The sequence below is a fragment of the Entelurus aequoreus genome, linkage group LG15 (genome assembly GCF_033978785.1).
Source record: "Entelurus aequoreus isolate RoL-2023_Sb linkage group LG15, RoL_Eaeq_v1.1, whole genome shotgun sequence".
In the NCBI taxonomy this organism is placed as follows: Eukaryota; Metazoa; Chordata; class Actinopteri; order Syngnathiformes; family Syngnathidae; genus Entelurus; species Entelurus aequoreus.
In genome coordinates, this window is record NC_084745.1 from 29,890,323 (window position 1) to 29,917,228 (window position 26,906).

At 40.8% G+C, this 26,906-nt stretch overlaps 1 protein-coding gene across 5 annotated transcripts in view; it reads right to left on the minus strand.

The window, feature by feature from the left end:
* Window positions 1-26,906, minus strand: part of tpk1 (thiamin pyrophosphokinase 1) — a 146,818-nt gene that overhangs the window by 58,051 nt on the left and 61,861 nt on the right. For all 5 annotated transcript variants that reach the window (XM_062021188.1, XM_062021189.1, XM_062021191.1 and 2 more), the window contains 2 exons: window positions 10,751-10,823; window positions 3,406-3,501 (listed from right to left, as the gene is read on the minus strand). In XM_062021188.1, coding sequence (XP_061877172.1) covers window positions 3,406-3,501; window positions 10,751-10,823 — 169 coding nt within the window. The remainder of the gene's footprint in view (window positions 1-3,405; window positions 3,502-10,750; window positions 10,824-26,906) is intronic.

Sequence of the window (26,906 nt, forward strand, 5' to 3'; positions counted from 1 at the left end):
GATGATTCCAATCTGCATTTAAAACACTCCCTTGTAGTCCAAATATTATGTATTGGATATCCTTTGGCGTAATTTTGCAATTACTGAAACCTGTTTTTTGAGTCTGTCTACAAGATGTTTGTTTTATGGAAGCGTTTCCAGACTGCAAATGAAACCACACCCCACCCTCTCTAAAATTATTAAAATGCATCTTCTCAAATTAATGTAAATGTACATTGTTAAATATTTCTTGAAAACAAATGTCCCTGCAAATTTTTTCCAAACACGGTAAAAAATAATCTTTATGAACATTGTATACATTTACCTGGTCACAACATTAAAGGCCTACTGAAACCCACTACTACCGACCACGCAGTCTGATAGTTTATATATCAATGATGAAATCTTAACATTGCAACACATGCCAATACAGCCGGGTTAATTTATAAAGTGCAATTTTAAATTTCCCGCGAAACTTCCAGTTGAAAACGTCTATGTATGATGACGTATGCGCGTGACGTCAATCGTTGAAACGGAAGTATTCGGACACCATTGTATCCAATACAAAAAGCTCTGTTTTCATCGCAAAATTCCACAGTATTCTGGACATCTGTGTTGGTGAATCTTTTGCAATTTGTTTAATGAACAATGAAGACTGCAAAGAAGAAAGCTGTAGGTGAGATCGGTGTATTAGCGGCTGGCTGCAGCAACACAACCAGGAGGACTTTGACTTGGATAGCAGACGCGCTATCCGACGCTAACCACCGACCGCATCGATGATCGGGTGAAGTCCTTCGTCGATCGCTGGAACGCAGGTGAGCATGGGTGTTGATGAGCAGATGAGGACTGGCTGGCGTAGGTGGAAAGCTAATGTTTTTAGCATAGCTCTGTCAGCTCCCGTAGCTAAGTTAGCTTCAATGGTGTCGTTAGCAACAGCATTGTTAAGCTTCGCCAGGCTGGAAAGCATTAACCGTGTAGTTACAGGTCCATGGTTTAATAGTATTGTTGATTTTCTGTCTATCCTTCCAGTCAGGGGTTTATTTATTTTGTTTCTATCTGCAGTTAAGCCCGATGCTATCACGTTAGCTCCGTAGCTAAAGTGCTTCGCCGATGTATTGTCGTGGAGATAAAAGTCACTGTGAATGTCCATTTTGCGTTTTCGACTCTCATTTTCAAGAGGATATAGTATCCGAGGTGGTTTAAAATACAAATCCGTGAGCCACAATAGAAAAAGGAGAAAGTGTGGAATCCAATGAGCCCTTGTACCTAAGTTACGGTCAGAGCAAAAAAAGATATGTCCTGCACTGCACTCTAGTCCTTCACTCTCACATACCTCATCCACAAATATTTCATCCTCGCTCAAATTAATGGGGTAATCGTCGCTTTCTCGGTCCGAATCGCTCTCGCTGTTGGTGTAAACAATGGGGAAATGTGAGGAGCCCTTCAACCTGTGACGTCACGCTACTTCCGGTACAGGCAAGGCTTTTTTTTTATCAGCGACCAAAAGTTGCAAACTTTATCGTTGATGTTCTCTACTAAATTCTTTCAGCAAAAATATGTCAATATCGCGAAATGATCAAGTATGACACATAGAATGGATCAACTATCCCCGTTTAAATAAAAAACATTAATTTCAGTAGGCCTTTAAGTGCACCTGCACACTCCAATCGAATCAGAGCTGCATACAAAAAACAGCTTTTAGCAGCATTTGTGACACTGCACATCTCATGTCGGTGTCATAATGCGCATGACACGATTAGATTAAAATAATACTTTATCCTACATTGTATTTTTGCCTTATACAGATAATAGCTTTACCTAATGTCCAAATAAATACATTCACCTCACTGTGACATCACAATTTAGCCAGATTGCAAAACCCAGCTGGCAGAGGCATCCAAAACTCCATGCAAGCTCACGCCCAACTGCATGAACCTTATGATTTAATGCTTGTTTAACACAAGTATCCAACATTGTAACATCTATAACGGGGCAGTATAACTCGGTTGGTGGAGTGGCTGTGCCAGCAACTTGAGGGTTCCAGGTTCGATCCCCGCTTCCACCATCCTAGTCACTATCGTTGTGTCCTTGGGCAAGACACTTTACCCACCTGCTCTCAGTGCCACCCACATTGGTTTAAATGTAACTTAGATATTGGGTTGCACTATGTAAAAGCGCTGTGAGTCAATAGAGAAAAGCGCTATATAAATATAATTCACTTCACACTTCGCTTCACTATAAGTCAGAAAAAACATCATTGGTCTCCTTGAATATCTGGCAGGAGAAATTATCACATGAATGTGCCTGTGAACGAGCAGGTGCCTCTGACTCTGTGGACTATTTCTAGTCCACGTAACTCTTCAAGCAAGGTGGGTATTATAACCAGTGGGAGGAGCTATCAATCAATCAATCAATCAAATTTTGTTTGTATAGCCCTTAATCACAAATCCCTCGAAGGGCTTCACAAACCACAAAGACATCCTCAGCTCTAATCCCACATCCGGGCAAAAAAAAAAAAAAGGGAACAATTAAAAACCTTGGACGGGACCGCAGGAGTGGGACCCCCCCCCCCAAAAAAAAGGTCTATTTAAAGGCTAGAGTATACAAATGAGTTTTAAGATGGGACTTAAATGCTTCTACTGAGGTAGCATCTCTAACTGTTAGCGGTAGGGCATTCCAGAGGACTGAAGCCCAAATAAAAAAACGCTATAAAGCCAGCAGACTTGTTTGGGCTTAGGAATGTTCTAATAAGTCGGAGTTCTTAAAGATATTGAAGAACATGTTAAGTACCACCAATAGCATTTGTATGACCAATACTACCACTGTAAATACTTTGTATTGGATTGATACTACAAATTTGCAGCACCACTCAGAATGAATGTAAAGTATCCAAACAACAGAAGAATAAGTGCTTAGTACAGTACATTTTAACAAAGTGTAGATAGAACCATGTTACAACATAAAGTAACAACATAGTAAAAGTAAATCAGCAAGTAGATTAATATTAGTTTTGAGGTAATAATACAACCGTAAATGACAATAATTTACTGCATATGCCAGCAGCCAAAGTAGGAGCCTTTGTGACCCGTTTTATGATGTATGTGCCAAATAATGTATCATGATGAATGTGAGTGTGAATGTTGTCTGTCTATCTGTGTTGGCCTTGTGATAAGGTGGCGACTTGTCCAGGGTGTACCCCGCCTTCCGCCCGATTGTAGCTGAGATAGGCTCCAGCGCCCCCCCGCGACCCCGAAGGGAATAAGCGGTAGAAAATGGATGGATGGATATAAATCGTTATCGCAGGAGGCTGCAATATAAAAATTGCAATATAGGCTTTGAGCCACATTGCCCGTCCCTAGTGTGCATATAAATATGACATAATAAAATGACGTATAATTATAAACAATGTAGTAGTTAGACTGTCACCTGCAACTTCCGTTTTTGGATCTCCTCCACCATGATGACAAGACACTTTGTGTAGTCTGTATGATCCTGGTCACTTGTTTCTATCAGCCGGCACCCCTATGTATGAACAAAAGGTAGAACATACAACAAACATCAAAACCCGGGCACCAACAAGGAAGGTGGGCTAACAGAGCAAGAGATGAAGAGATGGCTGTAGGTACATGAGTGTTTTGGTCTGTGGGCTCTTCTGCTGAATAATGTATAAGGTTCAGTGCCCCTTAAGTACAACTACACTGTTCCTTTTTCTGTACATGTCTCTCCATATGCTGCCATTCTCCTAAAACACACACAGTTCCCACATAAAGACACATGCACACAATTATGCCCGCTGGCATCACAGCCTTCTCTTGTCTCTCGCCTTCCCTTGTGGATGCCACTGTGTTGTCTCTCTTCCATTTATGCTGAATCATTCTTCTTTCCCAACCTTTTCTTTGAAGGAATACCTCAAAACTTCCCATTGTTTCCATCCATAACCCTTCCCTTTCCTTTTGTGCCGTGTGATATTTTCTGTATGACAAAAAAGGATGACTATCACAAGTGTCGCAGTGGGAGACGCAGGCAATAAGTGTGTTAAGGGCTTTTTGGGAACAAGCATAGTGCTTTGCATAGAAACTGTGAACAGGCACAAAGATCACACAAGTACAGTATTTTGGCTTCACAAATTTGAGTGTTCGTTTTTCTGTTTACATTGCATCTTATGCATGTGTTGGTAAATTGATGGAACAAATCCAATTTTATTCACAGTTTGGTTTGTTACTAGAAAAGGTACTGGAAATTGTCACTGTATATAGCTCATAGCCTTTGGGCAACAGGGGAAGCACAAAACCATGAACGAGTGATGGTAATAAGCCAGAGAGAATCTGAGGAAGATTGAGCAACATGATTTGTGGAATAAAGTTGTGAGGAACATCTTAAGAATCAGGGTCTAGCCTAAACCCTTGTTTATGTTATTAACAGGGCTGTCAAACATTATTTCATCAGATTAATCACATTTAAAATTAATTATTCATGATTAATCACCTTTTGCAACAATTTCTGAAATATGTCCATTTCATTGTATTGCACTAACAGTAAGATAAATGACATGCCACATCTATATACATTTTAACAAACTGATTTAGTAAAGTTTGTGTGTACTAAAACACGTGCAAACTTGATAGAACACGCATTGCTGATCAACTAAACGTGTTAGGGGGTGGCAGGGTTGAGGTGCAGGCAGCATACCCCTTCCCCTTCGAGCTGTCCTGGATGAAATGAAATTCTTTTTCCCAATCATTTTGGAACTTGCAAGCGTATTTCTTCTTCTTACTCGTTATCGCCATGTCTCTTCTTCGTTCTTCTGCTTCGTCTCATTCTTGTTGTGTGTGCAGTTGTGCACTGAGCTCCAAAAGCCGTAGATGTTATTGTAGCGTCCCGGAAGAGTTAGTGCTGCAAGGGGTTCTAGGTATTTGTTGTGTTGTGTTTATGTTGTGTTACGGTGCGGATGTTCTCCCGAAATGTGTTTGTCATTCTTGTTTGGTGTGGGTTCACAGTGTGGCGCATATTTGTAACAGTGTTAAAGTTGTTTATACATCCACCGTCAGTGGGACATGTATGGCTGTTGACCAAGTATGCTTGCATTCACATGTGTGTGGGGGTGCTTGAAATTAATGTTATCATTACTCCAGTTAAAAGTTCATACAATTTGTCAGCATTTCTTGACATCTTCGAGTAAAGACCATTGTTAAACCCGTCCAACCCTACATTATCATGTGACTGGGCCGGCACGCTGTTTATATGATAAATAATAAATAAATGGATTGTACTTGTATAGCGCTTTTCTACCTTCAAGGTACTCAAAGCGCTTTGACAGTATTTCCACATTTACCCATTCTCACACCCATTCACACACTGATGGCGGGAGCTGTCATGCAAGGCGCTAACCCGCAGCCATCAGAGGCAAAGGGTGAAGTGTCTTGCCCAAGGACACAACGGACGTGACTAGGAAGGTAGAAGGTGGGAATTGAACCCCAGTAACCAGCAACACTCCGATTGCTGGCACAGCCACTCAAAGCGGATGCCTGGATAGCATGCGGCTGTTAAGGGGTGAAGGTTTCAGGTGAGAGACGACGCTAAAGGCAGTGCCTTTAAGGCACGCCCCCAATATTGTTGTCCAGGTGGAAATCGGGAGAAATTCGGGAGAATGGTTGCCCCGGGAGATTTTCGGGAGGGGCACTGAAATTCGGGAGTCTCCCGGGAAAATCGGGAGGGTTGGCAAGTATGTTTTGCACATGTCAGAAGGACGTGCAAACTGACGATTCCACACACGGCTGCATGATCAGTGCTTGCGCTGCAAAGACAGACGATGGTCAAACGAGAATCCTCCGTCATGTGTGTGTCAACATTTTGGACGATCATGAAGAAAAAATATTAGACATAATGTCTATTCAGCAACATCATTTTATAATCTTATAGCTGCTACAGGACTTCAGGGGCTGATTAAAACAAATTCAATTGATGCGTTTTGGTGTCCTTTAGTATTTTTTTAATGACATTAATTTTTTTCACATAGAATAACGTATGTGTTATTCAAATATTTTTTGTATGATTTTTTTTTTGTATGCATTTTCTTTGTGTCTTGATTAGAATAAGTGCAGCCTCTCTCCAGTGAGTGCACATTTGGTGTTAAAAAAAAGAAATAAAAAGTGGTTTCATTGTAGATGCACTGCAGGACTGCTCCTAAAATGCCCATAAAAAGTGGTAGATGTTTCCTGCATTTTTGAAAACATAACAAACAGCCACAGGTAGGAGCATGATAACATGAATGTGCAGTAAATGAGTGTCTCTGTGGTGATGCCCCGTATAGTACACGCAAAATCCTCATTTAAATAAGGTGGTCTACAGCACTTTTAAATTTCACACAGTCATTGTAAATTGGACGCAACACGCCCACTAATAGTACACACTATTTTATAGACACACGCTGTTTACAACGTGGTGTTAAGATTTTAGTAAATCAGACACTAAGGAATATACAACGATTAACCGGTTTTACTATTACCGTGATTAAAAATGTAAAAAAAAGATTTATTTGCAAAGGCTCCACTACACGATATGTTTCAATCCTCCTCACTCGCTATAAACAGACATTATGCTTGTACATTATTTTCTGCACAACCTAGACGGAACGAAAACGTATATGCACCTATCCAGAGACATGCTGGATAGGTGCCTCTGTCTTGCACATTTGCAAAACCTGCAAACAAGGCTAAAGGTTGTAATACAGAGGTTATTAACCTTTAAGAACCTTGGGGCCCAACTTTTCCATAATAGAGGGGCTCCGGGTCCACTAAAATATTAAGACTGATTTAGTAATCTTACACTTGATATATCTAACTAACTAACTAACAGTTTACCAGGATAAACCTTTTCAAATTATATGAAACCATGTGTTAATCATAAAGATTATTATTAAGGCTTAGGTTAAGATAATTACAAAAATAAACAACTAATCGAATATACTGCAAAATGAGAGACTCATAAAAACTGATGAAAAAATAAATGTATATACAATTATGCAGTGCTAAAATATATATATACACTACCGTTTAAAAGTTTGGGGTCACCCAAACAATTTTGTGGAATAGCCTTCATTTCTAAGAACAAGAATAGACTGTCGAGTTTCAGATGAAAGTTCTCTTTTTCTGGCCATTTTGATCGTTTAATTGACCCCACAAATGTGATGCTCCAGAAACTCAATCTGCTCAAAGGAAGGTCAGTTTTGTAGCTTCTGTAACGAGCTAAACTGTTTTCAGATGTGTGAACATGATTGCACAAGGGTTTTCTAATCATCAATTAGCCTTCTGGGCCAATGAGCAAACACATTGTACCATTAGAACACTGGAGTGATAGTTGCTGGAAATGGGCCTCTCCTATGTAGATATTGCACCAAAAACCAGACATTTGCCGCTAGAATAGTCATTTACCACATTAGCAATGTATAGAGTGTATTTCTTTAAAGTTAAGACTAGTTTAAAGTTATCTTCATTGAAAAGTACAGTGCTTTTCCTTCAAAAATAAGGACATTTCACTGTGACCCCAAACTTTTGAACGGTAGTGTGTATATATATATATATATATATATATATATATATATATATATATATATATATATATATATATATACACGGCTTCACCACTTAAGTCATAAACTTTTTTATGACTTTCGCGCCAGACTTTTTTTGTTTGTTTGATATTGTCATTACTGCCACAAGTTGTGGGAAAGTGCATTACAACTGAGTACTGCTGCAGCCCATATGGACCACAGTTGACAAACTGGGGACAGAACACTGGTCTAATACAGTACGTCCAGTATGGTGCAGCTTTACACACCAAAGTAAAGGTAAGACATAACTGAGTTAAATGTTGTACCATATTTTCCGGAACCATAGGGTGCACCGGATTATAAGGCGCACTGACGAGGAGCGGGTCTAGTCAGGTCTATTTTCATACAAAAGGCGCACCGGATTATAGGGCGCATTAAAGGGGTCATATTTTTTATTTTTATTTTTTTAATTGAAAACACTTTCTTGTGGTCTACATAACATGTAATGGTGGTTCTTTGGTCAAAATGTTGCATTGATTGTTTTACAGATTATTTTAAAGCCGCTTTCTGACAGTCGCTTCAGGATGCGCCGTTTTGTGGGCGGTCTTATTTACGTGGGTCACCTTCGGCAGCGTCTTCTCCCCGTCATCGTTGTTGTAGCGTGCAAGGACGGGAGTGGAAGAAGTGTCAAAAGATGGAGCTAACTGTTTTAATGACATTCAGACTTTACTTAAATCAATAACGGAGCAGCATCTCCTCATCCGTGGCTCACTAGTGCAATAACAACACGGGAAATGTGTCCCGTGAGAAACTTTCCGACCGGAACTCTCTAATAACTAAAGTTCCTTGGGTGACTAATGTAAACTCACTACACTGGTATGTTTTAGCGCTTTCATGGCGAGTTTACTGACAGATATAAGTAAGAACTTTACACTACTTTATATTAGAAATGGCAACAGCGGAGGATGAATGTCCCATAACAAGAAGATAGAGAAAAAGAAGAGGCTTATCGACTATGGCGCCGGCACAGACGACAAAGGCAGACGCGCGGAAATTTTCAGGATTTATGCAGAGGTGCGGTGCGGCTTCAGAGCTTCCCAAAGTCGTACTAAAACATTTTGATAGATTTTTGAGCGCCGTGTGTAATGTTCTATATTTTCAATGGAACATATAACATTTTGGGGTTGTTTACTTGAGTCATATTGCAGTCTACATGTATCTCTTATGTGTGACTGCCATCATATTTAAGTCTACACATATCTCTTATGTGTGACTGCCATCTACTAGTCACACTTATCATTTCACCATGTACCAAATAAAATAGCTTTGAGGTCGGTAAGCACAACCAAAATGATTCCGTACATTAGGCGCACCGGGTTATAAGGCGCACTGTTGAGTTTTGAGAAAATAAAAGGATTGTAAGTGTGCATTATAGTCAGAAAAATACGGTAATGGGCAATTTACTTCATAAAGAATTGAGATGGCAGGATGTTAAATATAAATGTGTCACTGACAATCAGTTGCTTAGAGTTGAGTCAGTTTAGTGTTAAAAGCAACAGGTACTCCTGGCAAGGGCTTCATTCAGTGACCATTTAACGTTATAGCTTGCTTCTTCGCTCTGTGTTGAATAAAATGTAGGCTTTGAAAGTTCATATAGCAAGTGTAAAAGACTAACATAACACCAAGAGTTTGTAGAATAACTAATTAAATCCATACTTGTTATACAGCATAAAATAGATAATTAAAAATGAATAAATAGGCATGGATGACCGTTGACAATAATACTTGACATTATTACCCCCATGAGTCACATGTGGGGAATAATGGGTGAAGTTAACTTTAGTTTTGTATGAACAATACAATTATTAGTTAATTTATTATTAATTATACTGTTAAATGTAGTATTTTGTACTGTTATTTTGTTATATGATTACTGTTATTTCCGAGAGTAATAACACATCAAAATCTTTAAGGAATGTTTACAGGATTTTATAAATGTTTTTGTAGTGAAATGAATCAATGCATAATAGTGATAATTGTGAATCCATGATTATTATTCAGACTATATTAGTACAGTCAAAATCTATAATTGTTTCATCCCTAACTCTGTTTAACAGCGCCAAACTAAATGAAAATTCAAATCAATCTAAAACACATTTTGATTTTAATGTTTTGGAATTTTTTAAAAGCATTTTCTAAAATTGTTGAATCCTAAATTAAGCATTTTAAGCATAAAAATGGGTAGATAAACTAAAAATATCAATACTACAGTAGTATTGGCCACTAGGGGAGACCGAACCAATCAGAGCACATTGTTCAGTACCGTGGCTCACGATTGGCTCAGCCTCAGGCAGCATTACTGTATTGGATTAAAAAACTGTAAAGGTGACTCAAATGTGTTATTGTATGTCTAAATAGCTCTCATAATGTTGAAAAATGTATTCGGAAGGTAATAAACAGTTTTTTTATGCTGTAGCTAAGTAAACTATTTGATTTATTTTCAAAATTCATACTTTGCGGAAATTCATTTATCGCCGTTATTTTCAGAACCACTAAACGAAAGACCACTGTACTGTACGCCTTTCTATGATTTATTTAGGCTGGCAGTCTTGTATTTCACTGTTGTATATTATCCCTCAGGAACCCATTTTGTATTTTTTATTTTCCACAGTTTGCTTTGCACTTGTGGCGCAGAAGTGTGAAATTGTGGCTCGGACAACATTCTTATTGTTATTATGGATTGTTTGGAGTCCAACATGTGCTGGATGCTTCCTGTTGCATCCTCACAATTGTTTTCCCCTTGCTTTGCACGTTGGTGTGCACGTTCCTTTGGCGAGTTTCCACGGGGCGCCAGTCATGCTTCTTAGCCAGTCTGCCTTCTTGTTTTTGTGCATACTTTCATTTTTGTGGCGTGCTGCTCCAAGTGAGCTTCTCTTTTGTTGCAATAAAAACTATTTTGGACTGCACCTGCATGCATGTCATCGCATTCTGGGGCAACGCCACAAGCTCCATCTTGCCTGTCTTCTGTGCTGTCGTCAGACATAGAGGTGTGGCTTGTCATGATGCACATCAAACATTTTTACCTTGCAAATAAATAAATTAGCTACTGGCATGAACACAGATTTTTATTACACCCAAGTATGAATCAATAGGTGTGACCTATGCTTCATGTCCATATAATTTATTACAGGTCTTAGTGTGTTTGTTGTTGTTTCCACTCACCTTGCCTGCATAAAAATCCCGTACTTCTGAAGTAATGGAATCAAAATCACCACTAATATAGTCGGGGAGGAAGCTGGATAGAAGGATAGAGGCAGAGTGTGAATGACAGAAGAAGAAAGGTTGTGATTGCAGGAAAGGTCCAAATAAATAAATAAATACAAGATAGAAGAGCAGAGGAGAGAGGAAAGGGGACATCAGGGCATGTGTCAGTACTTTGATATGCGCAGCAAGGGAGACGGGTGATGGTGGCACGGGAAGACGGACAGACACGGATACTGACTGCTCTGTGGTGCTGCTTCGAGTTAAGTCACACACACACACACACACACACACACACACACACACACACACACACACACACACACACACACACACACACACACACACACACACACACACACACACACACACACACACACACACACACACACACACACACACACACACACACACACACACACCAAACTTTAGAGTACATGCAAGATAATGAAACCTTGATCATCAATAGAGGAAGACAATGCTGTACTCATCTGTGCCTGTAGGTGGTGGTAATGCACTTAAAAGAATTGTCACCTGCGACTGATTTACAAAATCTCGTGGGTCACTGCCCTACTGCAAGTGGACTGTAACAATTATAAGGATTTGGACCCCCCTCAGTGTTCTTCGTTGGCCCACAGGTTCATGGAAGTAGATTAATAATTGGCATGCGCAAGCACGAGTGTAACCGCTCAATATGTAATGCGATCCCTTCTCGACGATTCTTGGTAAAAACAAACCATTTCATGACAGAAATTAAGACTTAAAATAATCCAAAAAGTCAAAACCAATGGCATGCTATCTTATCTGCATTTGCATGTGTCATTTAGTTAATGCGATTATTCCTGCTGACAAATATAATTTCTATAAACACTCAGAGTGACTTTAAATATAGCAGAAAGTCAGGTAAATTGCAGGATAGAAGTGATTGCGCAAGCGAACAGGCCAACATTAACTCAACTAATGCTAAACATAACTTATCTTGTACAGTTTGTGTTGGTAAAAATGGAGAAACATTTGGCGTATGGCATAGTTGTTTCAATGCGGTTTAATGGGGTATATTACAAAGTTGACATGCGAATGTGGTTCCTGGATGCAAATTGAAAATGGAGAGCTGCTTCTGATTTAGTTTGAGCTTGATGCGTGCTTCCGTAAGACTATTGGGATATGCAAATCGCGAGGTATTTGTTTCCAAGATTTGTATTAGTTGTAACAATCAAACGACTATTTCTGACAATTGAAATTAATTCACCTTGCCATGATTTTCCCAATTTTTTTGTATCTCAGACAATCCATACCTACCTCTCCAACAGTGGTTAGAAAATGAAGTAATATATGTTTACGACATAAACATCTCCTTGTTAGTACATACAATAAAAGAGGATTACAACTGCAAATTAAACTGGGCAGGAGGCTTAGGAGTAGACGTGTTGTGCTATGAATATTAATTTAATTCATCCGAATGCAACAGTGTTTTGGGACAGCTCAGTGTTAGAATTACCAAGGTCTTTTGCAGATATCAGTCAAAACAGACAGCCGGTGACCAGCCAGTTCTGATTAGAACGTTTTTGTCAGACAGACACACAATGTGTCTGTGTTCATTATTTTTACGTGTGTGTTTATTTGGGGAACAGTGGGCCCACCCGGAGAGGTGATTGGTGCTATCTAGAGGTGTGCTCAGATGACACGATTTCATGGCTGGTGGGATAGTTGGACCTCCTCCCTAGCAATGGGAATACTTCGCCGGCTACATCCAGCGGCCTTTGACGCACCGTAGTCAAGTACCAGCGGGGACCGTCAAAGGAAGACACGTAAGCGGTGTGATCGGAAGCAGAAGCGGGGATGTCGAGCGGGGCTAACAACAAAGCTAAAGGCTAATCCCCACAGAACGCCGCTTCCTTCCATCCTGCTTTCAAACGTCCGCTCCCTGGAGAACAAACTGGACTACTTGAAACTGGATTTATATGCAAGACACGAGATGAGAGACTGTTGCACCATATTTCTAACAGAAACGTGGTTGAAACCAACCGTTCCGGACGAGGCAGTTAGCATCGAGGGGCTAACTATGTTTCGGTCGGACAGGAGCAAATCTCACTGGTAAATCCAGAGGCGGTGGTGTTTGCATATACGTCAACAATAACTGGTGCAATAATGGGAAGATAGTCTCACGTCACTGCTCTCCTGATGTTGAACTATTAACTATAAAATGCAGGCCATTTTATTCACTCAGGGAATTCAGTGCTGTGATCTTCACAGCAGTGTACATTCCCCCCAGTGCTAACACCAAAGAAGCTTTGAATGCTTTGTACTGCTCCATCAATGAACTGCAAACTACACATCCAGAGGGAGTTTTCATCGTGGCAGGGGATTTTAATCAAGCTAACATGAAAACAGTTTCCCCTCATTTCCATCAATATGTGAATTTTGCAACCAGGGGTGGAAGCAGATTGGACTTGGTGTATAGTAATATTAAACAGGCGTATAAAGCTGCACCACGCCCCCACCTCGGCTCCTCAGACCATCTATCTGTGATGCTAATTCCTGCATACAAGCCCCTGCTGATCAGGAAGCAAGCTACAGTGAAACAGGTGAGGACCTGGCCACAGGGAGCAATGTCAGCATTACAAGACTGCTTCGAAACCACAGACTGGGACATGTTCAAAGCAGCCGCCACCGAAAATCACCACACATGTGTGGAGGAGTATGCAGAGTCAGTGTCCGCATACATTCAGAAGTGCATGGAGGATGTCAGTGTGATCAAGAACATCCCCACACGGGCCAACGAGAAACCCTGGATGAACAGTGAGGTACGTGCAATGCTGAAGGCTCGGAACAAGGCTTTCAAGTCTGGCGACATGGTGGCATTAAAATCAGCCAGAGCTAACCTGAACTGTGCCATTAAGATTAAAGTTTTTTTAAGATTAAAGTACCAATGATTGTCACACACACACTTAGATGTGGTGAAATTTTTCCTCTGCATTTGTCCCATCCCCTTGGGGAGCAGTGGGCAGCAGCAGCGCCGCGCCCGGGAATCATTTTGGTGATTTAACCCCCCTTTGTTGCTGAGTGCCAAGCAGGGAGGTTATGGGGCTGCAAAGCGTGCTCACAGTCAGAAAGTGCAGGACTTTTTCGAGAACCCTACAAACACTAGACGAATGTGGCAGGGCATACAGGTCATCACGGACTATAAAGCTGCCCCCTGTCCCTGTGACAACAGTATCAGCTTCCTAGATGACCTTAACAACTACTTTGCAAGGTTTGAGGCACTTAACACCACTCCGGCGAGAAAATCCATCCCTCGCCCTGATGAGCAGCCGCTCAACCTGGATATAGCGGATGTCCGGAAAACCCTGAGGAGAGTGAACCCCCGAAAAGCAGCGGGACCTGATGACATTCCGGGTAGGGTGCTTAAGGGATGTGCAGACCAGCTGGCTGGGGTTCTCACAGACATCTTTAACACCTCGCTGACCCAGGCTGTGGTACCATCATGTTTTAAGACGGCCACAATCATTCCAGTGCCAAAAAAAACCACAATCTCCTCCCTCAATGATTACCGCCCCGTTGCACTCACCCCCATCATAATGAAGTGCTTCGAGAGGCTGGTAAAGGAATATATTGTCTCCAGACTTCCCCCCACATTCAACCCATACCAGTTTGCTTACCGCCATAACCGCTCCACAGAGGACGCCATCTCCTCTGCACTCCACCTGAGCTTAGAACATCTGGAAGGAAAGGACACACACGTGCGGATGTTGTTCCTGGACTTCAGCTCAGCATTCAACACCATGCATCATCCCGCAGCACTTGGTGAGCAAACTGCCCCCCCTTGGATTCAGTACCCCCCTATGCAACCGGCTGCTTTACTTCCTCACAGACAGACCCCAATCTGTGAGAGTGGGCAACAACACCTCCAGTGCCATCTCCCTGAGCACCGGCTCCCCCCAGAGCTGTGTCCTGAGTCCGCTGCTATTCACGCTGATGACTCATGACTGCTGCGCCAGGTCCACTACTAACCACATTGTGAAGTATACGGACGACACGACAGTAGTGGGCCTAATCCGTGACAACAATGACATGGACTACAGGGAGGAGGTGAAATATCTGGTTGACTGGTGCAGAACCAACAACCTGGTCCTGAATGTCAACAAGACCAAGGAGATCATCGTTGACTTCAGGAAGCACCAGTCCAGCCACGCTCCACTCTACATCAACGGCACAGCGGTGGAGATGGTAAGCCACACCAAGTTCCTGGGGGTGCAGATAACTGACAATATAACCTCGTCCCTACACACCCGAGCTCTTCTAAAAAGAGCTCAGCAGCGCATGCACTTTTTGCGTCGGATGAAAAGAGCACAGCTCCCTCCCCCCATTCTCACCACATTCAACAGAGGCACTATAGAGAGCCTGCTGACTAACAGCATCTCTGTCTGGACTGGAGCCTGCAATGCCTCAGACTGGAAGTCTCTCCAGAGAGTGGTGAGGACGGCGGAAAAGATCATCAAGACTCCTCTTCCTCCTATCCAGGAAATCGCAAAAAGCCGCTGCCTGACCAGGGCTCAGAAAATCTGCAAAGGCTCCTCCCACCCCCACCAAGGACTGTTTTCACTGCTGGACTCTAGAAAGAGGTTCCGCAGCCTCCGAAGTAGAACCTGCAGGTTCTGAAACAGCTTCTTCCCTCAAGCCATAAGACTCTTGAACGCATCTTAATTAAATTATCCCCTCAACTCCCCCCAAAATGGATTAACTCGCTGGAATAAAAAAGACAATATAACATACATCCATAAACGTGGACGCATGTGGAAAAGTGCAATATATTTATCTGTACAGTAATCTATTTATTTATTTATATATTTTTATTTAGTTTATATATATATTTATATATTATTTATATATATATATTTATTTATATATGCACCTTATTGCTTTTTTATCCTGCACTACCATGAGTTTATGTAACGAAATTTCGTTCTCATCTGTGCTGTAAAGTTCAAATTTGAATGACAATAAAAAGGAAGTCTAAGTCTAAGTTTGGTGTGTGGGTGTTTGAACACATGCTCATTGTTTCTTCTGGGGACCACTTTCACATCTTGAAACTCATCCACTAAAAGGTAGAGTATACACTCCATCCTCAGGTCAAAGATTAGATAGAGATTCACCCAGTTAGGCAGTAGTTAGGTGAAGTGATAGTGAGCTCATCATGGCAGTCAATGTCCTCACAAGGACAGAGGTACACAGAGGGATGTGTGTTTGCTGCCTTGCCAGCGAGCGACACGAACGATGTTCCAGTTGGCTGAAAGCGCGATACAGAAGGATTATTTCCTTCCTTTCCTCCCTCCTCAGCCTTTGCTTATACACCGATGAAATCTAGCAAGACATGTGTAAAATCTGTTGCTCGACGTGCACACGTACATCAAAATAATATGGCACCTCTAAGGTAGACAACAAGCATTACTAATGCAAATTATTTGACTTTTGTTCAAACTATTGTGCTACGCCAAATACCACAAGGACAAACGTATGACAATAGCTTGATAACCTTCATCTGACAGTTTGGATGAGACGAGATACTGAGACTGATCACGCGCACACACGCACGCACGCACGCACGCACGCACGCACGCACGCACGCACGCACGCACGCACGCACACACACACACACACACACACACACTCACACACACACACACACACACACACACACACACACACACACACACACACACACACACACACACACACACACACACACACACACACACACACACACACACACACACACACACACACACACACACACACACACACACACAGTGACCCATGGGGATGACTCCATCGGCTGATCGTAATTGACCAGGCGAGGCTCTAAATTCTGCATTTGAGTCTGTGTGCGGAAGCATAAATGTTGTTTGTGTGAACGTCCAACAGGCCTCACTTCCACATTAATATTAACTGACACTTTAATTTGGATGGGAAATAGAGCATTTTACCGCCAGTTTGTCCTAGAGTGCTGGGCGGCGAGGGCGGCTGCGTGACCTCTGTCTGGGTTTGAACAGGCGTCTCTCAGCCAGCTTTAGCATTCCTCCACATCCCTCCTCGTCACGGTATGCACTTTCCTCTGTCGTTACCCACATAGCTCAGCCCCACTTCATTGGGATGTTTTCTTAAACAAAACAAGTCCAATTGTATAGCATTGCGCCATTTCTTGCAGTTACCTGATGGACTTTTACGAAAGGAGTAGCTCTCAACCACACTTGTTAGTGTGTTATTTACAAAGATTAGGCATTTCCCTCATGAGCAAGCACTCGACAAGCACAAAACCAGTAATAAAAAAAAAAGCACAATACAAACAGAAAGTAATATAGAGCCTAGTCCCATGGGGATATACCATGATAGGATTCTGTGCAACAAGAAATGTCTTGTAACTTTTTTTGGTTAGTGTAAAGATTTTGTTTTATTTAATGAATTTTATAATAGCATCATGCCGCTGACATTTACCACTCTGTAATTATGACGACATATTGTGTTTTAATGGCAAAATAAATAGTGCACAATGCTCATATTTCAGGAAATTAGTTCGTTTTTTTGTGGAATGTAGTGTTACATTTTTAATGTATATAGTTCTTGCGAGAATACATTTCGTAATATAGTAGAAACGGATCAAGGGAGCTGTACATAAGCTTCAAATGTCCTCATAAGCCCCTTTCATAGCGCATGTAAAAGCTGGTATTTTTCCACTGTTCCGTACAAAAAGACACCAACACGAAACAGGGTTGAGTGTAAAGTTGACCCAGCACCCTTCAGAGCAGTGGCGTGCAGTCACTAGAGGCAGGGGAGGCACGGCCTCACCTGCCATCATGGAAAGAAAAAAAAAAGTTAAATTGTTATATGTATCCAGTGATTATACTAAAGTTATTTTCCATTTAACTTCACCAGTTTTAGATTATTTTTATTTTTACATTTGCCGTTCAAATACTGAGAAGAGACGGTGCGGTGATCAGCAGCCAGTTGAGGCACGTCACTGCGTTGTGCCTCAACATGGATTGTGCGCAATGACTCGACTAACTGCTGGCCTGCTGTGCAGTGAGACCGTATTGCTATATGAATTATATTATACATTTCCATAGTTTAGTTAGCTGAGGTATATAATGTACAGTGTATTTTGTCAACAACTGTATGTGTGTAACGTATTTCTTGTGCTGAGCGATCATACAACTGGAGGCTCGTCTCATAACCCCGCCTCCTGGTGCCAAGCACCTCCGCCGCAGAATGCACCGCCTGGCGGGAGCGCCACACCAACCAAAGCCCACACCCAAACCCTCCACGTGCAAGACCGAATCCACCCAAAAAAAAGTCATTTAACAAGAAGCCAAAAAGTGCAAAAACAACAATGCTCACGCGGCGCGCCGGAGGAGCCGTGAACAGGGACACAACATTAGGTACACCTGCAGACTGCTGCACGGATTTCATATTTCATTCATTCACGACTCTTCCAACACGAACACCACTGCTCCCGCACTTATAAGTAAAGGTAAGACCATAATAACGTTTTTTTTTATTAAATGTGCTTTTTTGTGTGCTACAGTTTGTAAGTGTAAAGTTAAAGTTAGGTTAAAGTACCAATGATTGTCACACACACACTAGGTGTGGTGAAATGTGTCCTCTGCATTTGACCCATCCCCTTGATCACCCCCTGGGAGGTGAGGGGAGCAGTGGGCAGCAGCGGCGCCGTGCCTGGGAATCATTTTTGGTGATTCAACCCCCAATTCCAACCCTTGATGCTGAGTGCCAAGCAGGGAAGAATGCTGGTATGAGCTTTTAAACATAACCCGTTAACTGCTGCCAATCAAATGGTGAATAAGATACTCTTTAGGGTTCATATGTTTGTAAATCTGACTGTGATGAAGTCAGTGCCTCACCAGCCATGAACCTCACCGCACGCCACTGCTTCAGAGATAGCATTAGAACAGTATCAGGACCTTACCTGTGTGTACAGTTGAGTTTGAGTTTATTTCGAACATGCAAGCATACAACATGATACATCACAATTTCCAGTTTCTCTTTTCAACATGTTCGAAAAGGAGTAGGAAGAAGCAGAGCTTATTTAATCCTACCCCTTTTCTTTACATAACAGTTGCAAAACTTTTTGTTCACTTCCTGTTCACAATTTTTTCACAATAAACTCCATAAGTAATCACAATAAAAATAAATAAATAAGTAATAGTAAGAATTTAATAATAATAATTGGTGAAGTAAGTCATATTTCATATGATGAGATAAGTAAGATTACTTTAAGAATGAATGAATGGATGGATGAAATAAATTGAGAATGTTTGTCATGGTTCTTCTTCTTTGTACTTTGTAAACACTTTAAGTTTGAAGAGTTTCTTGAAGTGTATCATATTAGTACATTGTTTGATTGCTTTGCTTAATCCATTCCATAATTTAATTCCACATACTGATATACTGAAAGTCTTAAGTGTTGTACGTGCAAACAAATGTTTTAAATTACGTTTTTCTGTAAGATTATATTTGTCCTCTTTTGTTGAGAAGAATTGTTGTATATTTTTGGGTAGCAGGTTATAGTTTGCTTTGTGTATAATTTTAGCTGTTTGCAAATTCACTATGTCGTGGAATTTCTGTATTTTTGATTCAATAAATAAAGGGTTTGTATGTTCTCTATATCCAACATTATGTATTATTCTAACTGATCTTTTTTGTAACACCGTTAATGAATGAAGTGTACTTTTGTAATTATTTCCCCATATTTCTACACAGTAGCTCAGATATGGTAACACTAGTGAGCAGTAGAGAATACGAAGGGATTTTTGGTCTAGAACATGTTTTGCTTTATTCATTATTGACGTGTTTCTTGCAACTTTATGTTGTATATTTTTTACGTGAGAATTCCAGTTCAATTTATCATCAATCATTTTACCTAGACATTTGGTTTCATTTACTCTTTCAATTTCTATTCCGTCTATTTGTATTTGTGTTTGACTTTCTCTTCTACTGTTACCAAATAGCATTATTTTAGTTTTACTAAGATTCAACGATAGTCTGTTTTTGTCAAACCATCTTTTTAATTTGTTAATTTCTTCTGTTATTATTTGTATTATCTCCTGTGTGTTTTCTCCTGAACAAAACGCTGTTGTATCATCCGCAAATAATACTAACTTTAAATCTTTTGTAACTTTACAAATGTCATTTATATAGAGATTGAATAATTTAGGTCCTAGTATTGATCCCTGAGGTACACCACAGGATATATTTAGCGTTGTAGACGTGTGTTCGCCTAACTTCACGTATTGTTTCCTGTTCGTTAGATTACTTCTTATCCAGTTTAAGACTAACCCTCTGATGCCATATCGTTCTAGTTTTTTGATTAAAATATTGTGATTAATTGTGTCAAATGCTTTAGTTAGATCTATAAAAACCGCTGCCGCACATTTTTTTACTATCTATTGCATTAGTAATTTCTTCTGTAATGTCAATTAAAGCCATTGAAGTTGAAACATTAGCTCTGTATCCATATTGGTTCTCTTCGAGTATTCTATTTTTATTTATGAAACTTTCTAATCTGTTATTGAACAGTTTTTCAATGATTTTAGAAAATTGTGGAAGTAGAGAAACAGGTCTATAATTTGTAAATTGATGTTTGTCTCCAGTCTTATAAATTGGTGCAACTTTAGCTATTTTCATTTTGTTTGGAAATGTACCTGTTTGAAATGATAGGTTACTAATATACATTAATGGTCCTGAGATCTCTTCAATAACCTTTTTTATCGTTTCCATATCAATTCCGTTACAATCAGTTGAAGTCTTAGATTTACATTTTTTTGCGATTTCAACTATTTCCTCCTGTGTCACATTACTGAGGAACATGGAGTTGGGATTTCGCTCTATGGTATCATTATAGTCCTCAATTGGAACTGGGTCTGGAATCCTTTCTTCCAATTTTGGTCCAATATTTACAAAATAATTATTGAAGCTTTCAACTACTTCCTTTATGTTGTCATTGTTTTTATTTTCATCTAAGAAGTATTGAGGGTAGTCCCTCTTAGTTCCATTTTTAATAATGCTATTGAGGATGCCCCATGTTGCTCTCATATTATTTTTGTTCCTGTCCAATAATTCACTGTAACATTCTTTTCTACATGATCGTAGTATGTCTGTTAACTTGTTTTTATACTTTTTGTACTTAATTTCTGCCTCTATAGTTCTTTGTGCTATACATTTTCTATATAGTGTATTCTTCTTCTTACAAGCATTGTTTAATCCTTTTGTCATCCATGGTTGATTATTCTTTCTCTGCTTGTTACTGAGTTGTATCCATGGACAATGTTTGTCATAAAGTATTATGAACTTGTTTAAGAAATGTTCATATGCTTCATCAACCTCTTTTTCATTATACACATTGTCCCAATCTTGCTTTTGTAGCTCAATTTTGAAGGCAGTCATCCTCTTCTCTGTGCATAGTCTTCGAAATGTCCTTTTGTCTTTCATGTTCTTCTTGTAGTTTCCATCATATATTGTAAAAACTGGCAGATGATCACTAACGTCGGTTATAAGTAGACCACTTGTAGTGTTATTATCAAAATCATTGGTAAAAATATTACCAATAAGCGTTGCACAGTGTCCCGTGATTCTGCTTGGCTTTGTGATTTTAGGATATAGACTGATGCTGTACATTGTATCAATGAAGTCATCAATAGACTTTTGCTTGTTGGGGTTCAATAAGTCAATATTAAAGTCACCACATAAGAACATTATTCTTTGACCATTGTCCATGTAAGTTGCCCTGATCCATTCTTCAAATGTTTCTATACTTGACTTAGGTGATCTATATATACAACTGATGAATATGTTTTTGCTTTTTTCCGGACATATTTCAATGGTTATACATTCTAAGATATTATCTATAGCAAATGACATGTTTTTTACCACTTTGTAGTTCAGGTTCTTCGTCACGTACACAGCTACTCCTCCTCCATTTTTGTTGGTTCTGTTGATGTAGCTTAGCTCATATCCCTCCAGATCAAAATCTATTCCTTTTTTTTATCACCAATCCATGTTTCTGTGACAGCAATCACTTTGAAGGGTTCGTTGATGTGTTCCAAAAAGTTCTTAATGTTGTTGTAATTTGCATACAAGCTTCTACTATTAAAATGAATAATTGACAATTTGTTATCACATTCAATGTTGCTATTATATTGATCATCTGTATAATAAAAACAACTATTACTGATGTAGGAGAAAAAAATTGTATCTGGATCTATATCATTTTCCAAATCCTGATTTTTGTGATCTTTGTTGCAGAAATGTTTTAGTTCCATATTTTCTAGTTCAACAATCTTTGATGTTGTTTCAATAATCTCTAGAAGTGTAGGTGGATGCAATCCTGAATCTAGGTCCTCTTGTTTAGTCGTCCCTTGGAACATAGTAGTGCCGATGCTGAATTTAGGTGCTTGTTTTCTGTCAGAGTCCATTATCATCGTTGTTGTGGTAGCTGTGTAAACTTTAAAAATTGTCCAGGTCCTTGATGTCATGGACAACAATTACTCTTGCTTCTGGACTTCCATTCAGCTTGATGTAGATTTTACAGTTGGCGCTCCAAGTTCCCTGGATTTTTCCCTGCCTTCTCAAGTCGCGTGCTTTCTTGGCGATTCCAGCATTACGTTTTGTGAGATGCTCATTCATGTACACATTTGTTCCCTTCAGCTTCTTTCCCTGTCTCAGCAATGCCATTTTAGATGTTCTGTTTACGAGTTTCACGAGCACGACTGGAGTGGCGTTGTTGTTTCTTCCGTTCAGTGGGATGCATGTTTCGATGGTATTAATGTCAATTTCAATTTCTTTTGATTGCAGAAAGTTGACCACTTGCTGTTCTGCTGAGACCATATCCATTTCATCTGGTTCACCTTCATTATTCACAGCTTTCGCATAGGATCTTGGTTTAATTCGGTGCCCTATCACAATGATATCATTCATTCGTTTATCCTGATCCATTTCATCTATGATGTTCCTCAGCATGTTGTTGTCTTCTTGAAGGATCTTCATTTGTTTGCTCATTTCAGTGGCTTCTTTATTTCTGGAGTTGTTCTCTTTTTTCATTTCTTTAATTTCTTCTTTCATTTCTTTCATATCCTCTTTCCATCCATCCATCAATTCTTCCCATTTTTCTATCATTTCTTCTTTAAATTCCTGGAGTATTTTTTGTAGTATCCCTTCTTGAATCCCATCATGTCCTGTGCCCAGCTTCAAATCAGTCTTTCCAGTCAATCCTTTAACTTTTGGCATCGCGGCAGTCACTGACGTCAGCGCCTCTTATGTCTTAAGGACAGTTACTTCTTTAGCGACTTGCAGCACTTTTAACTTGTTTTTTCAACAATTTCGTACCTTGCGCTGTTCAGAGATCAATTTGAGGTGTCAGCCTGTCAACTTATATCACTATGCGACGTCGGGATCACTTTAAAACAGCTGTAAACTCGCCGTAGCTTTTGGTTGCTAGGCAACCGCTTTGAACTGCGGGAGGCGCCTTTGGCTTGAGGCTAACGGCTCTTCCACTCGCCTTATTTCAGCATATCAGTGCCTCTCAACTGACCAAAATCAGATCGAAGATGCCAGGTGACTCTCCTGTGGCTGTGATCGCAAATCAGTGGTCAAATCAGTGGTCAAAATCTTCAGACTTAACAAAAACTCCGGTAGCAGAAGCGGAGCTTTTTTCTTTGCGTCCTTTCTCATTGACAGGAAGTGACAGTGGTACCTCAACTGACAAACCAAACCAAACAATTACACAAGGCGACTCTGTAAAGAATCTGGGTATTATCTTCGACCCAACTCTCTCGTTTGAGTCACACATTAAGAGTGTTACTAAAACGGCCTTCTTTCATCTCCGTAATATCGCAAATATTTGTTCCATTTTGTCCACTAGCAACGCTGAGATCGTTATTCATGCGTTCGTTACGTCTCGTCTCGATTACTGTAACGTATTATTTTCGGGTCTCCCTATGTCTAGCATTAAAAGATTACAGTTGGTACAAAATGCGGCTGCTAGACTATTGACAAGAACAAGAAAGTTTGATCATATTACGCCTGTACTGGCTCACCTGCACTGGCTTCCTGTGCACTTAAGATGTGACTTTAAGGTTTTACTACTTACGTATAAAATACTACACGGTCTAGCTCCAGCCTATCTTGCCGATTGTATTGTACCATATGTCCCGGCAAGAAATGTGCGTTCAAAGAACTCCGGCTTATTAGTGATTCCCAGAGCCCAAAAAAAGTCTGCGGGTTATAGAGCGTTTTCTATTCGGGCTCCAGTACTCTGGAATGCCCTCCCGGTAACAGTTAGAGATGCTACCTCAGTAGAAGCATTTAAGTCCCATCTTAAAACTCATTTGTATACTCTAGCCTTTAAATAGACCCTCTTTTTAGACCAGTTGATCTGCCGTTTCTTTTCTCCTCTGCCCCCCTCTCCCTTGTGGAGGGGGGGAGGGGGGGGGGGGCACACAGGTCCAGTGGCCATGGATGAAGTGCTGGCTGTCCAGAGTCGGGACCCGGGGTGGATCGCTCGCTTGTGCATCGGTTGGGGACATCTCTGCGCCGCTTACCCGTCTCCGCTTGGGATGGTCTCCTACTGGCCCCCCTATGGACTGGACTCACTATTATGTTAGATACACTATGGACTGGACTTTCACAACATTATGTCAGACCCACTCGACGTCCATTGCACCCGGTCTCCCTTAGAGGGGGCGGTCCTCTCCAAGGTTTCTCATAGTCATTCTCTTCGACGTCCCACTGGGTTGTGAGTTTTTCCTTGCCCTTATGTGGGCGCTGAAGCGCGGATGTCGTTGTGGTTTGTGCAGCCCTTTGAGACACTTGTGATTTAGGGCTATATAAATAAACATTGATTGATTGATTGATTGAAATACCTTAACTTACGAGTTGCTTTAAGTTCCGAAAATACTTTTGAGTTAACTTCATTTTCACCATCAGTTGAAGTAAAATATAACAGGCTTGTGCTGTTAAGAGAATAAAGGGTTAATATATTGTTACACAACGTCGTTCCTGCTTTGTTTACACAAGAAACAAACCTATGTTCCATTTCAACAGTTAATGTGCACCCTCAAGCGCCACTCATAGATAGACACAATCCTGCCCTTCAACCATCGGAACTAAAAAAATTAGTGCAAAGGAGTGAAAGCAGAAGACCAAATCAGAGGGAAAAAAAATATGTCCAATATGTCCTACCTACAGTCTGCATGCCACAAGCTGCAGCCAGCCTCCGCGACATACAGTCAGGAACATCCAAACAACAAACATTTATCCATAGAAATATTGAGAAGCTGCAGATGCTGTGTTTGACGTGTTTTAATTTGTTCTGTTTAGTCCTAACTCAAACTGAATTTTCGAGCATTACCTTTGGTATACAGACATACATGAAGTGGCAACTTGTCTAGGGTGTACCCCACCTTCCGCCCGAATGCAGCTGAGATAGGCTCCAGCACCCCCGCGACCCCGAACGGGACACGCTGTAGAAAATGGATGTACACAGACTTACACTATATTGCCAAAAGTATTTGGCTACCTGCCTTGACTCACATATGAACTTGAAGTGCCATCCCATTCCTAACCCATAGGGTTCAATATGATGTCGGTCCACCTTTTGCAGCTAATACAGCTTCAACTTTTCTGGGAAGGCTGTCCAAAAGGTTGCAGAGTGTGTTTATAGGAATTTTCGACCATTCTTCCAAAAGCGCATTGGTGAGGTCACACTGATGTTGGTCAAGAAGGCCTGACTCTCAGTCTCCGTTCTAATTCATCCCAAAGGTGTTCAGGTCAGGACTCTGTGCAGGCCAGTCAAGTTCATCCACACCAGACTCTGTCATCCATGTCTTTATGGACCTTGCTTTGTGCACTGGTGCACGGTCACGTTGGAAGAGGAAGGGGCCCGCTCCAAACTGTCCCCACAAGGTTGGGAGCATGAAATTGTCCAACATGTTTTGGTATCCTGGAGCATTCAAAGTTCCTTTCACTGGAACTGAGGGGCCAAGCCAAACTCCTGAAAAACAACCCCACACCATAATTCTTCCTACACCAAATTTCACACTACGCACAATGCAGTCCGAAATGTAGTGTTTTCCTGGCAACCTCCAAACCCAGACTCGTCCATCAGATTGCCAGATGGAAAAGGGGGATTCATCAATCCAGACAAGGCGTCTCCACTGCTCTAGAGTCCAGTGGTGACGTGCTTTACACCACTGCATCCGACACTTTGCCTTGGTGATGTATGGCTTAGATGCAGCTGCTCGGCCATGGAAACCCATTCCATGTAGCTCTCTGCGTACTGCACGTGGGCTAATTGGAAGGTCACATGAAGTTTGGAGCTCTGTAGCAACTGACTGTGCAGAAAGTCTTTTCACTATACCCTTCAGCATCCACGTAAACTGACAGTTTACGTGGCCTACCACTTCTATTTTCTTATAAAAAAGCAGACAGTTGACTTTGGAATATTTAGGAGCGAGGACATTTCACGACTGGATTTGTTGCACAGGTGGCATCCTATGACAGTTCCACGCTGGAAATCACTGAGCTCCTGAGAGTGGCCCATTATTTCACAAATGTTTGTAGAAACAGTCTCCATACCTAAGTGCTTGATTTTATACACCTGTGGCCGGGCCAAGTGATTAGGACACCTGATTCTGATCATTTGGATGGGTGGCCAAATACTTTTTGCAATTTAGTGTATATTGTCATCGCTCGTTGTCAACTCTGACTTCTGCGGTCCGCCACTCAAATAAGTCTTTCTGGAACATAAACAGTGATTCCCTTGTTCCTACTGTGTTACATGACAGAGACAGTGTTGCCAGATGTCACGAGAGAAACAAACATAGCTCTATGAAAAATGGTTGCTTATAATAAGCGGATTATAAGCATACTTGGCAACACTGGACGGAGAAGCAGCCCAAAGGAGACACCACAGTCTGATCCCCAAAATAAATGCTTAACAATATTATTACATTACTTCATAAAATGACTGTAGTTGTTTGTAGTACATGCTATTGTAATGTTTTTCAAGCAATTTACCCTGTCAAAAAGTGTTTTGTTTTTTTTAAAGGCA